This window comes from Dromiciops gliroides, chromosome 5 (genome assembly GCF_019393635.1).
Source record: "Dromiciops gliroides isolate mDroGli1 chromosome 5, mDroGli1.pri, whole genome shotgun sequence".
Taxonomy (NCBI): Eukaryota; Metazoa; Chordata; class Mammalia; order Microbiotheria; family Microbiotheriidae; genus Dromiciops; species Dromiciops gliroides.
The window spans coordinates 261,353,663-261,372,456 of NC_057865.1; the positions used below are offsets into that span (position 1 = coordinate 261,353,663).

The 18,794-nt window shown below is 36.6% G+C and overlaps 1 protein-coding gene across 1 annotated transcript in view; it reads right to left on the reverse strand.

Annotated features, from left to right (window-relative positions):
- Positions 1-470: 470 nt before the first annotated feature.
- RASSF9 (Ras association domain family member 9) overlaps positions 471-18,794 on the reverse strand; it is a 49,971-nt gene continuing 31,647 nt past the window's right edge. The window contains exon 2 of the mRNA XM_043967825.1: positions 471-2,157. Coding sequence (XP_043823760.1) covers positions 895-1,827 — 933 coding nt within the window. The 5' untranslated portion in view covers positions 1,828-2,157 and the 3' untranslated portion in view covers positions 471-894. The remainder of the gene's footprint in view (positions 2,158-18,794) is intronic.

Sequence of the window (18,794 nt, forward strand, 5' to 3'; positions counted from 1 at the left end):
CCACCGCTAGAACAATAATCCTGTATCAAGCTTTCTGTTTGGTGATTCTTTCTGAAATTCTGTTCTGTGTTTCAGTGAAGTAAAGAATTCCTACGTACCATTGATTTTGGCCTGGGCTCCTTGCCAGACAAAATGGGAGAGAGCCACATGATTCTTCTCTGTGGTTCTGGTTTGCCCAGGATAGTTGTTTATAGCTGATGATTTCACTGCCCTCTGCCCCCAAATTACCGAATGTTTAGCCTCCATCACTATAACCCCAAATCCTCCCAGAAGCCCTCCTCAACATTTTCCAACAATTTCTCTACATATCAGTCTAACTGAATGTGATGAAAGTCCTAAGTAGAATTTAACAAAATAAAGATTAAGAAGTCAAGTAAAAAATAAGGTAACTTCTATCACCTTTTCAGATATAAAAATCCCAACCACAGAGTATTTGTAATGCTTTTACAGATGACATTTATTTTCTTATTATACAGTTTCAATTCTTTTGACCCTCTTAAAATAATAATCAGTTTTAAGTTTGTATAAGTCATATGAAATACCAAACAAAGGAAAAAAATAACCCCTATAAACTCAAGTTTTAAATCTTATCATTCGGTATAATGTCTCTTCATACTTGAAGTTTCTTTTGTTTTAATGTTTCTAATAAACAGTAATTTTTACCACAGTGCTTATAAAGCTTTAGTTGGCCTTAAAAAAAAAAGTCAGCTCATATGTCATCCTTGTTTTCACCTACTATCTAAGTACTTTAACCAAGTATCCATGTGATTGGGTATGGCTTCTGTGACAGTCATTAAAATCAGGTCGTCATGGGGATCTAGATTTTACCATCAAATGTTCCTGTTTAAGCAATCTTTCAGAACACGATTGTAGGTCATGAGACAACCATTCCATTTATGCTGACAGCACCATTACATCCCCTAAGGTGGTTTCTGAATCTTGACTATGAGTAGAGCTTATTCCAGTATCTGAGTCTGTATCATTGGCATAGGAATGAAATACTTTCTGAGTAAAGTGAGGGCCTGCCACACTGTTACTGGTACCCGCAAGTCCTTCCTCCCTATCTTCATTAGACTGGCATCCATCTTTGTGGCTAAAATGAAGTGAATCCAGTTCCTCTGCCAGGAGGTCATATTCTATTGCTTTCTTCTGAAGCAAGGAGTCATTGTATTTAATCTCTTTCTGGATGCCACTTAAGTGAGAATGGATTTTTAAACCTGCTTTCATACTTTTCTCCAAATCATGCTTTACACTTTCCAAGTTTTTCTTTTCTATTTCTTCTGTAACTGTCCCTTCCATTTCTACATCCACATCTATGCAAAAACTTTGGACTTCTTTCTCTATTTCAGCGGATAGCTTGTCAATAAGCAGCCTGTAATATTTCAGCCGTTCTTCCAGGTGTAATATCCCTTCACTCTCACTCAGATAGTCAGGTGTTTGATTTTCTTCCAGCTTCATGTCTTTTTGTTGTTTGATCTCACTGGGACCGGGCATTAGATAAGAATCCTGGACGTAATTTTCTCCCTCATATTCTACCCGATCCAGATGAAATTTTGCTTCGCATTTCTCAATTTCAAGGTCCAGTTCTTTCATTCTTTTGACCTGCTGATGAATGGTGTGGTCCTGAGAAATGATCAAATGCACCAGCGTCTCCATGCTGTCTCGGTCTTGCATAACAGAGTCCTGCTTAATTTTTGCTAGTTTCCTGAATGTTTCCTGACTATCCTTTTCTGCTTGTCTAGTGGCAACATCTTCATATAATTGGCTGGACTGAGGTCCATGGTTTTTTCTGTGTTTTGAACTAGTTTTGCTTCTCCTGTCTTCCATAAGGGAGCTGGAACCAGAGCATCTGCTTTAACTAGGACAAAGTGCCTATTGGGCTGTTCTTCCCCCCAGGCTTTCCAAAGTCTCAGGATTTTGTGAGTGGGAGAAGGGACCCCGCCTCAGAGCCTCTCCATTTCTCTATGATACAGTAATCACTGGGCCTGTCCAAAAAGATATCGTTTCTCTCCCAAGGTACGCTTCATTTCTTCAAGCAAAGCCTGGATTACATCAGCTGAAGTGGTACGTTTTGTCAGTCCACAGACAATCTTTTCTTCTTGGCAAACCCAAACACAATTTCATTCTCTTTCTGCATCCATGTCCTTAGGTGGTGATCTAAAATGAAAATAATAAAGAATATTATATTTCTGTAATCCCATATGGAAATGCAGAAAGGTAGCTGAACTGTCCGTATCTGCTCCTTTCATTTTTAGGCAACTTCTCATTGCAATATCCTTTGCCGCTGTGTATGGTCAATAGCACTTGGTTATACACTGAAAACAAAAATAAGAAAACAGGTCATCTGACCACCAATTGAGTTGTTGTACCGGTTTTTCACTAAATTAAATCTTTAGGAATGGAGAGAACATTAAGAAGTATCTAATCCAACCCATTTTACAGAAAAGAGATCTGAGGCTCATGATTTTAAATGAGCTGCTCATAGGTCACATAACTAATGAAGATCAGAGGCAGGCTTTGAAACTAGGTCCCCTGTTCCACAATCTGTGCTCTTTTCTCTATCTCACACTGTCTTCTACCATACTGTCTGCCACTTGAAATCATGGGATTTAAACCTATAACTGACCATATTGATCTCCACCTTTATTATATAGGTAACAAAAGTTTAAAGTGGAACACAGGTGATTGTTGATTCAGAGCAGAAAGGGCATGAAATCCCCCGTGCAAAGTCAAAAAAGTAGTAAGTAGTTCAGGGTACTGTTCCAGGTTATATCATTATAGGATTAAGAATGAGATCTGGAAAAGACCTTGTTTAAGGACATTAAATAATTTGGCTGATGTTACGTAGTTAGCAAGCATTTGAGGCACGATTTGAAAACAGCTCCTGTGATTCCAGAATCAGTGTTTTCATTTTTTTCCCTCTGTTCCACAATATTGATCTTCTACTCTCAAATCCAGTAGACTGTCTACTACCCTATACTTCATTCAAGAGTAACCTCTAGTTTTCATTAAGGTCAGTTATATCTTATGTTTTGTTTGGTTTTGTTTTTTTAAACATGGTACAGTGGTAGATCCAAAGATTAGGAGTCAAGAGAGATTTGTTTTCTAGCTGACAAATGTGTCTAACTATCTATGTGCTCTTACGTAATTCTCTCTCCCTATCTGGGCATCAGTTCAACAAATGATAAAAGTTATGGAGTGATAGTTTTAGAGAGAGAAAGGCATCTTTGAAATCATTAAGGAAACCGAGTCCTAGGAAGTTAAGTGATTGACTCAAGGATCACATACATAGTAAGGTGAACAGATCCAGATCTAAATCAATTCTTCCAACTCCAGATCCAGTGCTCCTGAATATATGGTGATCTCAAAGACCTGTTCTAATCTCTGCCTGAACCCTCATTTTCTATATCTTTAAAATAAGGAAGTTGGAGTAGAGGGAACTCTAGGATCATTCACTGTCTATGAAGGGCCATGCTTCTCTTTATAATAATTTACTGTGTTGATACTAATAGTAAAATTGGAAGAAAGTCAAAGGTCAAGTGACTCTATGGGGACGGGGGGTCTCAGTCTAAAAGCAGTTAAGAGCCTCCACTGCTAACACATTTCCTTCCCTCAAACTATGTACAGATAAAATTTAATAAGTAGATTTGTTCTAGGTTTTCCAACAAAGTTTAGCTGCTTTTCTTGTCTGTTGTTACCAGTATTGTAGTTCTCATATCTGAGAATGTGGGGAGAACCACATATGGATTGAAAAGACGTTCATGAGGGATCAAGGAAAATAATCAAAGTGATGGCACATAAAGCATTCTATAGAGTTTAATAGTGGGGCCCTGGAGAAGAGAAGTAAGCATCTCTTGACAATTAAACCAAGTCATTGACTCTGCTTCAAACTAATGGTATCTAATTCAATAGAAACAGGGGCCACTAAATAGTACATAAGAATCTCTATGAGCTACATATTGATTAGAAGGGTAAAAGATTAGCATTACTTTTTATTGATTAACCTTTTCATTAATTTTATTAACTATTTCCCAGTTACATTTTAATCTAGTTCAAGAATAGTCTAGAGGTGTGGCCAGTCGTATGTGGTCCATGGTCTGAGTGTTTGGACCACCTGTAATTTGTACTATAAATACACAGAGTTTGGATATTTGGAAAATTTGGAAAGGAAATTTGGGGAAGGAAACTCCAATAAAATTTGAAGTGAAAACATCATTCATTGAACCCCAGATTCCTGACCTATAAAATGGAGGCACGGGATTAGGTGGCCCTCCACATCCATTATAGTTCCAGATATATGATATTTTAATGGCAAACAAAGATTAGCAGAAGTCATAGATGCTTTAAGAGTTTGTGTGTGAGTGTAATATAAATTAATATATATTAATGAATACATGTATGCATATATAATAAACATTAATAAGCATCTACTTTGTAGGGAGCATTAATGTTCACTATCCTAAACAAGTCAAAGATTTTTATTATGTAAGTTCCATGCAAATATAAGTCAAACTGATTCTTTGGTCATATCTATTTTAGTTGTAAATACAAAATATATAAAAGAAAACACATGTGTATAATATTTATAATTATGTGGAGACATCATCCTCCACAGAGGAATGCATATTGATTCTTGAATCATAGGACCTGGGCTCAAAACCCACCTCTGACTACTGTATGATGTTGGACATTCATTAATGTCCCTAGGATTTAGTTGCCTCAGACATAAAGTTAGGGGATTTAGTTACATGATCTCTGAGCTGCCTTCAATCCCTAGATCTATAATCCAATGTGGGAATATTCAGTACCAATTGATTTATTTTTAATATATAAAAGTATATATTATATAAAAAGTTGTTTTGTAAAATATATAAAGTAGTTGTAAAATATCATAAAATTTTGACATAGCAAACTCAATTTATGTGAATTCTAAAGGAAATACCAAAGACAATGTGATTTATGATTTAGATTTTGAAATGTTTGTGATTTGGTAGTATTACAGACATATTTTTTCTTTATTAACTTTATCTTAAAACCTATTGTTAAAATGAATAAACTATTGGCTTCTCTCAGCAGAAAAAAATAATTTCATTAACAGTCCTAAAGGCAAAGTTGCAAATGAGCTATACAAAACTATCCAATGGATTTTAGTCTAGAGATCTTAGCAAAAAAGGAGTGTACTGTTCTATAGAAAAAAACAAACAAACATACAGAACATAGCTAATTTTTACAAGTGATCATCCAAAAAACTGGACTGATTGGCTCCTGTTTCATTTTGTGGGAAATTGTTCTTATGATCCTCAAGATAATGAAAGAAAGTGATACATTGGCAATTGCTGCCTCTTTGAAGAACTGAAATATGTGCTGATATAGAGTGATAAAATTATGTCCAAATTCACATCAAAGGGAAATTACCAAAAAAATATACTCAGTATTTAACTTAAGAAAATCATTTACAAAACGAATTGTATGAAACTAGGTGAAATAAAAATAAAAAGTGAAGCCTGTAGCTGGCTTCTATTATACAATTGACCTATAAATCAGTTTGTAAGGCCTAGATCATGCAGTCATTTTCTATTTTTCTTCTATATAATGTTAATGTATTTATATCTCAGGTTTTGTGATTCAGCTGATATTTCTGTTTTCTGGAAATTAGAATCTCTCGGGTTCAGGCTTTACCAATCAAAGAGGGAAGACCTAATATTTCATTCCCACCTTGACCCCCTTTCCCAGATGTCCTCTAAGAAATCAATGAGGCTGCTTTGTCTTTTAATTGTGAGAAAGCCCCCAACCCAGATTCAAAGTCTCAGCTGTATTATTCCATCCTGTGGGAACTAGCCTCTGTGGAAAACAAAAGCAAAAAGGGGTTGTGTCAGTATTCTTCCATGCAGGATCAGAAGGGCATAATTTTCACCCTTATTCTGGGGTCAGGAGAGTTTTGAGTCACTCATGGACTAGGCTGGTGGTCTTTACAGTTAACATCCATTCATTTGGGGTTGCTGTGTCCACAGTGATTGGGAATCTCAGATCAGAGATGATGTTCAGCTTTTTTGTGTTCTTAGTCCAGAAACTTCAGTGAACTGCACTCACTGAATTTGAGGCTGCTAAAACAATAGCTCTTCCTAGTTATCCCTGTTATAAACCTCCTTTCTCTCTATAAAGTTAAGCCTTTGGCTTTCCTTCTGGAACCTCTTAATTAGAAGCAAGTTCTGATTGGCTTGTCCATCAGGTTAATTTAAAGTCTTTTTCTTTGTATGTTCTAATTCATAATGTAATGTCAATAATAACAATTCAAATTTATATTGTGCTCTGTGGGTTTCAGAACACTTTTACTTACATATTTATTTATTTATCCTTCCATCCATCTATCTATCTAATCTCATTTCATTTTTAAGTCAACACTGTGAGGTAGATACTACTATTATTCTCATTTTACAGATGAAAAAACTGAGGCTAAGATATGTTACAAAGTTACACAGTTACTAAGTACCTGGTTGCAGGGTTTGAGAGCAGGTTTTCTGGTCTCCAAGTCCAGCACTTTGCCCACTACACCAAGGATATTTCTCAGACACTTAAGTAAATATTATACTCAAAACTCCAAAGAAGATTCAATTAATCATGTGGTGTATTGATAGTTATGTTCACCCATCCAAAAAACAGACAACAGAGAAGTAAAAGGACCGTGCATACATTTTGAAAAACTCATATAGGAATTTTAGATACCTGGTGATGGAAAATGAACTTTAGAATGTTACAGAAGGCATAAGGGTTTTCATAGCAATCATTATTAATACAAAAAATAATGAAATCTGAAAAAAAACACTTATGGAAATCAGTGAGGCTAAATCAAGGACAGTTCACCATGAAGTACATAATTTAAAAAATATTCTTTAAGAAAATTAAAAATCATCTCATTAGAAACCGAAAAAATAATAAAAGTAAAACAATGCTTTTGAACTTTTAATTAAATTGGAAAGATGGAAGTGTTCCTTTCTTCTCTGATACTTGACATTCCATTTGCAGTGCCTAGCACATAGTAGACTCTTAACCTTTTCTGACTGAATTCCTGATAAAGTTCAAAGGAAGATATCCCTCATCTATTTTCAACACCAAAGTCAAAGATTTGGTAACTCTGAAGAAAGTCCCTGGCCCTATCATGCCACATCTGACTTTTTCAGGAAAATAAAAGAAGAAACGATTCCAAAAGACCACAAAAGACACCAGAAAACACAAGCTTACCTCTGCATCCTCCTGGCCCTGGCCCTGGATGCTGATGTGCTTATTCCAAAACAGTAATGATGATTTTTCCAATGAACTGAGATTATTTCCTCAGCAGACCTGAATTCAGCTGATTGACGTAAGACTCAGCACGCTCAGTGAGGCAATTCATTGGTCTACCCCAATTATGAGAATATCTATTTCTTGTCTCCCCTCCAGCTGCAGGGGAATTTCAAAGCCAGGACCTCCACAGTGGAGGTCAGTCATCCCCATGCTGTTATGAGCCAGGGACTTGGCTATCAGGTTTCACTGCAGGGCAGGACAGGGACTATGGAGAAGCCATGATTAGCTTTGGGGAGCATCCCTGCCAGTTGGAAAGCTGCCATTGGGACTCTGGACTAAACAGTCCTGAGGAAGCAAGAGGCATATGTCAATACAGATGTGCTCCATATAAATGAAGGTCAGCATTAAAATAAATAAATAAATAAATCTGATCCTCTCAAAAAAACTAATTAGGGAACAAGTATTTATATTCCAAAAGGAATAAGACTCCATAGAAGAATTCATTTCAGTGTTTCTTTAAAATACTTCCCATATTACATTTTAAATAAGGTATGATTTATATATATATACATTATATATACATATATATATATATCTTTAGAAATAAATTTATACATAAGAATTAAGAACCCACTGTGGGCCAAGCACATACTAGGCACTGAGGAATCAAAAATAAATATTAAATAATCTTTATTCTCAAGGATTCTTTCAGGGGAGGTGACAGTACTAATTATAGCACTGATGATAAAAGTAGCATTTGTATTACATTTTAATGTTTGCAAGTATATAGACAGACATATTTTCATACATATGGTATATAAATATGTGGTTATATAGTATATAAATATTATTTACAAAATTGAATCCTCACAAGAACCTTGAGAAAGGTGCTTATTTTTGTTCCTATTTTATATATGAGGAAACTGAGAATCAGAGCATTTTAGTGACTTCCCCAGGACTACAGAACTAGGATCTGAGGCAGGATTAAAATTCTCATCTTCCCAGCACCAATTTCAGTGGGGATTTTTATTTGTTGTTTGTTCATTTGTTTTTGTTTTTGTTTGTTTCTTTGTTTGGTTTTTCAGCACAGTAGACAACATGCACGAGGTGTTCCAAAAGTCTTAGTAAAGACTTTAATCATCTCAATTTCATAATTTTATAATCTTAATAAGATTTTAATAATCTCAAGTTTCAATAGTTTAAACTTGCACTAAGACTTCTGGACCATCCTGAATACCAAATACATACAAAATGAATACAAGGACATTTGGATTGGAGATTGGGCACTGGTATATGTTCTGAAAAGCAAAGCAAGCTTTCACATGCTGTTAGTACTTATATTCTTCTTCAGAAGGTGGTATGGCTCAATACATAAAGTAATACTGGACTAGGAACCAAAAAAGACCTGGGGTCCAATCTTGACTTCAACCTCTACTACTTGGTGACCACAAGTAAGGTGCTATTCTGAATCTCAGTTTCTTCATGTATATTAGGATAATGATATCTCAAATTTGAGAAAATCTTCACAAACCTTAAAGAACTATATAAGTGGCAGTTTTAATAAATTATGCCCCCAATACATTCATAGGAGTATGGAGTCTTTTCTATAAAGGGGATAAACCTTTAGAATATAACACAATTGTATAATCTCACTTAGAAGAAATCTCAGATCACACATGGGCATGTACTTTCACCTTCTCCCATTCTCCTTTATACAGCACTAATTATTAGAAACTTCTTTTTTTCTTTTATATTGAGCCAACATTTATTTATCTTTCAATAACTTTCATCCATCTTTCTTATTTTGGCCTCTGGAATCACAGAAAATAAATGTAATCTTTCTTCCATGTGATAACTTCATAAATATTTTTAGACAACTAAAATGTTTCAACTAAATCTTTTATTCACCATGCTTACCAACTGCACTTCCTTTAAATGAATCTTATTTGGCAGAATTCCTGTTCCCCTCACCATCCCAGTTGCCCTCCCTGGGCACATACCTGATTATTGAGTCAGATCAAATCAACAAACATTTTAAAAATGTTTACTACATGCTAAACACTATGCTAAGCACTGGAGATAAAAATACAAGACAAGAAAAGAAGTTGGTCTATCTTAAGGAGCTTTCATTTCTAATAGGGAAAAGCCAGTTTAACAAGACAATAAACATTCATTAAGCACGTATTATCTACCTGGCATATAGTAAATGCCTAATAAATGCATCTTGATTGATATTGATTGATTGTCAGGCATCGTGCTAAACTTTGGGGATACAATGAAAGGCAAAAAATAGTTCCCCTCAAAAAGACAAAATAAAAAATGGTCTAATGGGGAAGAAAACATGCAAACAACCATGTATAAACAAAATATGTATTACACTATGTATATGCATATGCGTATAGATACACATGCATAAATATACATACACATACACAATAAGCATACATATACTATAGATGTCTAGATCTATCTGTTTAGATAGAGAGATAGATATACAATAACATTAAGGAAAACCAGGAAAAACTTATACAAAGTGGGATGTTGGCTAAAATTTCAAAGAAGCCAGGGAAACCATGACGCAAAGACAAGGAGGAAGAACACTATAAGAATAGAGGACAGTCAGTGAAAATACAGTCAGAAAATAGAATATTGAGTGTATAAGGAACAACCAGCAAGCCAATGTCACTGTATTATAGAGAATGTGGAGGAAAATTAGGTATAATAAAACTGAAGGTATAGGTATTGTCAATCTTATTTCTAAAATATGGAACCCAGGAGGGAACACCTTATTTCAGATTGGAAGACAGAATACAGTGAGGTTATAAATTTTCTTTTCTGGATGTTGTTTTTCTATTTCCTCCATCCTTGGAATTAGAAAGTCCTGGATTCAAGTCCTACCTTTCACACTTATGAGCTGTGTGATCTTGGGAAAGTCACAATTTCTTAGTGCTTTGGTCAACTTTCTAAGACACATGCTCTTCAACTGACTTTAAGGTAAATTCAGGGGATCTTTGAACTTAGAGGGGGAAACTGCATCTTTGTTTCAAAATAATTGGTTTCTTTTGTAATCCAATTCATTTTATTTTATGAACTTAAAAACATGATTCTGAGATGAGATGCATAGGCTTCACCAGACAGCCAAAGAGGTATATGACAAAAAGAAGGGGAAGAATATTCACTTTAAGGCTATACAGTTTGGGGGCAGCTAGGTGGCACAGAAAATAAAGCACTGGCCCTGGATTCTGGAGGACACAAGTTCAAATCCAGCTTCAAACACTTGACTCTTACTAGCTGTGTGAGCCTGGGCAAGTCACTTAACCCTCATTGCCCCAAAAAATTTAAAAAAAGAAAGACTACATATTTCAAAGACTTAGTTGTCAAACTAATTCAGTGAAGGTAATTTCAACACTGAAAAATGACAAGAACCAGAAAATTTATGGAATTGGCTACAGTATCATATTGTGCCTTACGCTCAATTTCCAATCATCTTTTTTTGAGGTTAATACAGTGATTTAGCAGAACAACAACAAAAACAACAATAACAAACAACAACAACTCTGAATTGATGATGATTAATAAAAAATAACAAAAATTTAAAATACTCATTGATATAAAACATTTTACAGGCAAAATAAACCTTTTCAAAGTTTTCAAAGAAATCTTTTTGGTTTTTTTACTGTTAGCATATTAGGGGGGAAAAAAAGTTACCACAACTCTTCTTTCATTTGTATGGTCAGCATGATTTAAAGGCAGGTAATTTTTATAGCTTGACTTATAATTTACAAAAATTGAGCCACTAGACTGAACAAGTTTAAAAGTCATGACCATTCATTACTAAATTTTGGCAAGAAACCTTCCACACCTAGTATGTGCTTCATCATGTCTAAGGTCTACTTTATGGCATTGTTTGGGTTTTGAAAGTTTCATTTATTTCATAATCCTATTCTGATTGGGTTATTCATTAATTCTTTAATTCATTCAGCAAATATTTATTTAACTCTACTTGTAAGGTCTGGGCAAGTCACTTAACCTTAGGCAACCCTCCAAGATGTTAAACTACAAAGGATATCCAGACCTGTATTGGTAGAGGGAGTTTACTCACCTGGGAGTTCCCTATAAAATGAAATCACATGTCCAGTCACAGGTACTACATCAGGTAAGGATATGAAGATATAGACATATATAGACACATAAACACACACATATATTATATAATATATATATACACGTATATGTCTATATCTTCATATCTTTACATATAAAACATATACATATAATGTATAACATTATATAATAAACACATACATATATATGTATATATATTTGTCCCCCCTGAAATACTTTGAATTTTTTTTTAAGTGAGGCAATTGGGGTTAAGTGACTTGCCCAGGGTCACACAGCTAGTAAGTGTTAAGTGTCTGAGGTCAGATTTGAACTCAGGTACTCCTGATTCCAGGGACGGTGCTCTATCCACTGTGCCACCTAGCTGCCCCCATACTTTGAATTTTATTAAACCAATTATAGGATCAAAGAATGTCAGAATTGGAAAGAACCTCAGAAAGTAACTAGCATGATGATGATGATGGTGACGGGGATGGTGATGGTGATGGTGATCCTTTCTACAAAATTCCTGAGAAGTGGACTTTCAGTCTTTGCTTGGAAATTTCCCATGACATTTCAAGTCAGAGCATAACATTTTCCGATACCTATACTCTTAGGGGCATCGAGGTGGCACAGTGGACAGAGCACTGCCCCTGGATTCAGGAGGACCTGAGTTGAAATTCGGTATCAGACACTTGATGCTTACCAGTCATGTGACCCTGGGCAAGTTACTTAACCTCCATTGTCTGAAACATTCAGGGCCATCTCTGGTCTTCCTGATACATATCTTGCCACTGGAGTCAGATGGCTTTGGAGGAGAGAGTGAAACTGGTGACTTTGCACAACCTTCCCTCACTTAAACCCAATTCATTATGGTCCTCTTCAAGAATGAAGAACAAACAACAACCTATAATCTTTAGGAAGTTTTCCCTGACCTTGAATTTATATTTGTCTATTTTTAACTTCTGTTTATGGCTGTCCATTGTGTCCTCTTGGGTTAAGTAAAACAAATTGAGCCCATGAAATACTTGAAGATAGCTACCTTGCTATTTCCATTTCCTCTGATGAGTACTTTCAGGGAATAAAAGTGTGACATTTCATCACTCTAATTACCCTAACCTGGTCACACTCAGCAAAGTCTTCTGGAACGGTGTCACCTAGATATGAACCCCAATGTTTTGGATATGGCCTGCTGACAATCTAGGACAATGGGACTTTCACTTCCTATTCCTGGATTCCACCTCTATTTTAAGACTTCCTAAGATCTAATTGTCTTTCTTTGCTCCTGTAGAACACTGTTATCACTCTGAGTTCAGCTAACAACAATAATCACATTAATCAAAAATAGCTTATATTTGCATATTACTTTACAGTTTTCAAAACACTTTGTATTCCCCTAATTAAGTCCAACATTTTATTACATTGTGCATCAGTTGTTTATATTAAATGAAATTAAGCACATTCAAAAGATTTAGTTTAATTATAAATATCAAGTTACAGAAGTCAGAGTAAATTAGCAGAAGGACAGAGCTGATTCCAGTCACTTAATATCTCTCTGCCTCGGGGATCCTCAACTGTAAAATAATAGCAACAACTTCACAGAGTTGTAAGGATCGAGACAATATTTGTCAAACACTTAGCACAGTGCCTTGAATATTGTTGTTGCTCAGTCATTTCAGTCGTGTCCAACTCTTCATGACTGCATTTGGGGTTTTCTTGGCAAAGATACAGGAGTAGTTTCCCATTCTCTTCTCCAGGTAATTTTACAGATGAGGAAATTGAGGCAAATAGGGTTGTGACTAGCCCAGTGTCACATAGCTAATAAGTGTCTGAGATCAGATTTGAACTCAGGTCTTCCTAACTCCAGGCTCAGCACTCTATCCACTGCCCCACCTAGCTGCCCACCTGGCACATAGTAAACACTTGATAATTGTTTCTTGCCTCTTCTTCCCTTTTCCAGGGGAGAGAGAATGGATTATTGAAGAGTTTCTGAAGAAAGTCAGTGCTCTGAAAGTGCATGATTTTCTTTTTTTTTTCTTTTTCCTTTTCTTCTTTTTCATTTATTTTTATTTTATTTTTTTGGTGAGGCAATTGGGGTTAATGACTTGCCCAGGGTCACACAGCTAGTAAGTGTCAAGTGTCTGAGGCTGGATTTGAACTCAGGTCCTCCTGAATCCAGGGCCGGTGCTCTATCCACTGTGCCACCTAGATGACCCACTGAAAGTGTATGATTTTCTAATAAATTATTAAATTGAATTTTCAAAAACTGTGGGAATGAGTATAATACAGTAGAAAGAGTACTGTATCTGAAGCCAGAGGACCTAGGTTCAAATTATACTTCAGATCCATACTGTCCACACGACTTTGGTTGTTATTATTGTTCAGTCATTTTTCAGTCACGTCCAACTCTTCATGACCTCATTTGGGCTTTTCTTGGCAAAGATACTGGGGTGATTTGCCATTTCCTCCCTCAGCTCATTTTACAGATGAAGAAATGGAGACAAACAGGGTTAAGTGACTTACCCTGGGTCACACATCTATTAAGTGTCAGGCTATATTTGAACTCAGGAAGATGAGTCTTCCTGACTCCAGGCCCAGCAGTCTATCTACTTTGTCACCTAGCTGTCCCCCCCCCCATGACTTTGGACAAGTCACTTAATCTCTCTAGGCCTCAGTTTCCTTGCCTATAAAATAAGAAAATTAGATGACTTGTTCTCTAATGTGCTTTCCAGATCTAAATGCTATGATCTTAACTAAAATTAAGCCATGCTTCAAAAAAGAGTGTTTGCATATGTTTTTATGTGCATATATGTGTATTTAAATATATAATTAAAAGGAATTTTAAACTCATTATCTAAAAAGTAGTAAGAAATAATATTGAATAATTGATATTGGTCTTATACAGTCTGTGTCCAAAAACAATATTCTAGAGAATAGAGATAGAGATAAAGGGATTATATATGTAAAGACACAGAGAGAAACATATACAGTCTCTCTATATAATATCTCTCTATATAATCTCTCTCTTCCTCTTTCCTTCTATTTCTCTCCTCTCTTTCTCCCTCCCTCTCTCCTTCCCTCTCCTTCTTTTTTCCCCTTTTCTCTCTCCCCTCTCTCTAATATATACATATTATGTTTGTGTATACACACACATATATACAATGAGCCAAATATTTAGATCTAAATAAGTTATATGTGTGTATATATATACACATATATGCTACATAAGTGTGCATATGTGTGTCTTGTTATAAAACATATATGTTTGTATATGTATCACTCTCCAAAGAAAAGGTTATAAATCCAGAAGTGGATGGGACCAGTTCTTTCTGTTGTTGTTTTCGTGGAGCAATGAGGGTTAAGTGACTTGCACAGGGTCACACAGCTAGTAAGTGTCAAGTGTCTGAGGCCAGATTTGAACTCAGGTCCTCCTGAATCCAGGGCCGGTGCTTTATCCACTAAGCCACCTAGCTGCTCCCCCTTTCTTTTGGCAGGGGAAGTCCTTAAAACCTATCTATTCAACCCCTTTATTGTAGAGAGACTAATTCATTTGCTTAGCGTTACCCAGATAATAAATACCCAAAGGAGGACTCTACCTCAGGTCCTCAGATTCCCTATCTGGCATTCTTTCCAACTCACCACACTGCCTGGAGAGTAGCAGTAGGTAGCTTTGTATTGCTACTCTACAGGTGGTAATAATGTAGGTCACCAGGCCAAGAGGGAAATTTTTTTTACTTCTCCACCTCCACATGAGCCCTGACAACCTTAGGCTGAGCAAGCAACTAGGTATTCATTTTATGGGAATTGTTGGGAAGTAAACCAATGAACCTAGTGCTGAGCTAGCCCAAAGCTCACTAGTCTGGTTCTTGGACTGAGTTTAGAGTTCATTGTCAGGCTTTTACTGTAATCTCCTTTTGCTTTTTGTACTAAACCCATGGTTATATTCACACAGAGTTCTCTGAATGGGAAATCCCCTTTATTAACAAATGTTGACTCCTTCTATGACTAAACTTCTATGAAGCTTAAATTCTCTGCAACTTAGAATCTCAACTCTCCTGAACCAGAATTGAAAGTATACAAGGCTTGCCTCACCAAAAAGAAGAAGCATTGGGACAGCTAGGTGGCCCAGTGGATAGGGCACTGGCTCCGGATTCAGGAGGACCTGAGTTCAAATCCAACCTCAAACACTTGACACTTACTAGCTGTGTGACCCTGGGCAAGTCACTTAACCCCAATTGCCTCACCAAAAAAAAAAAAAAAAGAAGAAGAAGAAAGGAAAGTATACAAGGCAATGCAGACAGCCAGATCCTGGCATTGATACTGCCAAATCACTCTCCGGCTATTCCAGAACTCCAAGTCAGAGCCCAGGTAGAGAGATAAACTGGGCCAGCCTGAGATCCAGAAGGCCTGGGAGGCTGCTTCTGTGTTTGAAAAGAACACAAATCTTCCAGGAGAGCCAGCCCAGTTCTTTTTGGCCACTGTGCTCACCCCAGACCTTAGCAAAACATTAAAATAGTAATAGGTGAACTGGAAACCATTTATAGATTGTACCCCATTTTATGAATGAGATAGGTTTCAAAAGTACATCTAGCTTGGTTATTTTTCCCAGAGAGAATGTTGTAAGTGGGAACTGGATACTGGCATAACCCACAAAGGCTATTTATTTAACACCCTTCCCCTGTCAGAATTGTAAGTACTAGGTAAGCACCCTTGGACCAATTGTACCCTTGGCAGAATGTGGCCTGTGGAACACATAAAGTAAGTTTGCTTTTTCTCTGTTCCTACCACACCCACATTTTATTTGCTAGCAAAAGGTAGGATTAGGAAGATTGCCATGCAAATAGTACTATTATTAGTAATGTGTTAACATTGTAGGGCATGAGGAAGGGTTTAGAAGTGGGAGAAGGGTGAATATTCTGGAGTGGGGTGGGCTGTCAAGAAATAGAGAGAGGAGGGGGCAGGCTCCAAATAGCAGCTTCCAAAGGGCCTCTGAGACCCAGGTTGTTGTTGTTTATCCTGCATTTTCAAAGAGGACCAATGACATCAGGAGGATGATGTCTTGACTTGAAAGTGAATTGGATTTTAGTGAGGCAGAGCTGTGCAAAGTCATCAGCCTCACTCTCTCCTTCAGAGTCATAGAAGTCCAGTGACAAGATCTGAGAGGTATTGAAGTGGCCCTTTGAGAGCTTTCTGTGGTGGAAAGAACACTTTTCTTAGTATCTAAATACCAGATTAATATTCTCAGTAACAAGTTGTGTGATCATGGGAAAGTCACCTACTTGTACTAGCTTTGGACTCTTCACCTGTCCTCTGAGGATAATAACACCTGTCAAGCCTACTTCACTGTTGCTTGTTTATTTGTTTTAAAACTAGTCTTTGTATTGCATTAGCATGGAGGTACTCTCAGGGTGGAAACTCCCTCCACTGTGTCAGATCAAGGATGCCTACTTAAATTATGGTTTTAGAGAATGACCTAATGTGGGGAGACATTGGATTGACTTGCCCATGGTGACTGAGCTGAGGCAGGATTTGAACCTGGTTTTTCCTTAAGCCAAGGTTAGCCCTTTCCCACCACTTCAGACTGCCTCTTACATAGTTTTTCCAGGATCATGTGAGGTTGTGGATATGCAAGCACTGGTTCAGATGTTGTAAGCATGTAATACTAGCCTTATTAAAGTTACTGTTATTATTATGGGGAACAAGCATGATGCAAGTCAGACGTGTGTAATTCAAAGACTGTCTCCATTTGTAGAAATCAATTGATAATAAGAAAGTAATATTTATTTAAAGCTTACCTAATCTGTGCAGGGGTGTAGTAGCTTCCAGACTCCCTTAGATCTAGTCAGTCTAGATTTAGATTGGGAAATTTCATCTGATTTAGGGAAAATATTACTTTTTCTTACTGGGTTAAAAAGGGTATACAGCTGTTAAGCTGAAGATATGTCAGACAATGGCTACCTTAGTAGGTATCATTTGGGCTATGTCATACTCCATTAGCTTAGCAATTGTCCTGGTCAATGGACTCCATAGGACAAATAAGTAGTGGACTGGTTACTTTGCTCATATTCATTGATTCGTATGATCGAAGATCAAGAACAGGAAGGGATTTTGAAGGATATTCAATCAAGTTTCCTCATTATATGGTTGAATAAACTGGGGCCCAGGGGGTTGTTTTCCAGTTGTCCACCTAGATTGAAGAGAAGTAATCTTGGATTCTCTCAAGCATGGGACTTCTGGAGCTTTTGTTGTTTTGTCCTTTCAGTCATGTCTGACTGTTCATGACCCATTTTGATTTTTTTTTTTTTTTTGGAAAAAGATACTGGAGTGGTTTGCTGTTTCCTTCTCCAGATTGAGGAAACTGAGGCAAACAGGATTAAGTGACTTGCCCAGGGTCACACAGCTACTGTGTCTAAGCCCAGATTGCAACTCATAAAGATATCTTCCTGATTCCAAACCCAGTGTTCTATCCACTGCACAACCTAGCTGCCTTTTCTAGAGAGAGGTCTGGCAATAAAAGGCAGTAAAGTAAAAACACTAATTCTAAAATCAGTTCCATGTGCTAATCCCATTTTTCCCACTTGCTGTCTATGCAATTTTGGGCAAACCATTTAAATTTTTTTTTTTTTTGAGTCTTGAGATCTACTCATCTGTAAAATGAGAGAGTAGGACAAGACAGGCTTCCAACTGGAAGTCTTTAAGACCTAGTGAATAGATTGTGGGACTAGAAATCAAGGAGTCCCAAGATAGAATCCTGTATCAGATACTTAGTAAATGTGTAACCTGGGCAACTCTTTGTGACTCTGTTTCCTCATCTGTAAAGTGAGCTGGTTGGACTCAATAAATGGCCTCTGAGATTTCTTCCAGCTGCAAACATATGCCTCTATAATCTTATGATCCTGTCAACAATAACAAACACAATCAAACTGAGAGAAAGATCTTTAAACACTTTGCTTGAGATGGTAGACCTTAACAAACAAACAAACAAACAAACAAAAAACTTTAGTTGAACTGGTTTGTCTTTTTGCAGTATGTGGCTTAGAACTGAACTATAAGAGATCTCAGTAGCTGAAGAAAAATGAAACCCCCGCGTACATTATGAACTTTTAAAAAAATGTTCTTTTATTACAATGTAGTAACAACTGAAACCCCAATTACAGTTAATGGAAAATCTTATTTCACCAAAATGATTCTCTTTTAATGACCATTCTAAATATATAAGTGTCTGCATTTATATGTAAAAACACTGCTTCTGTAATTACATGCTGTGCATTTACGACATTCCTACAGACACATGTTAAAGGTGGCGATGAATGTCTTCTTAACCATTTTTATTACAGTCTATCGTGCAACCCTTTAAAGTTAAAATTCCCACAGAAATCTTAATGGGGATTCACTTGTGGGTACACGCTGGG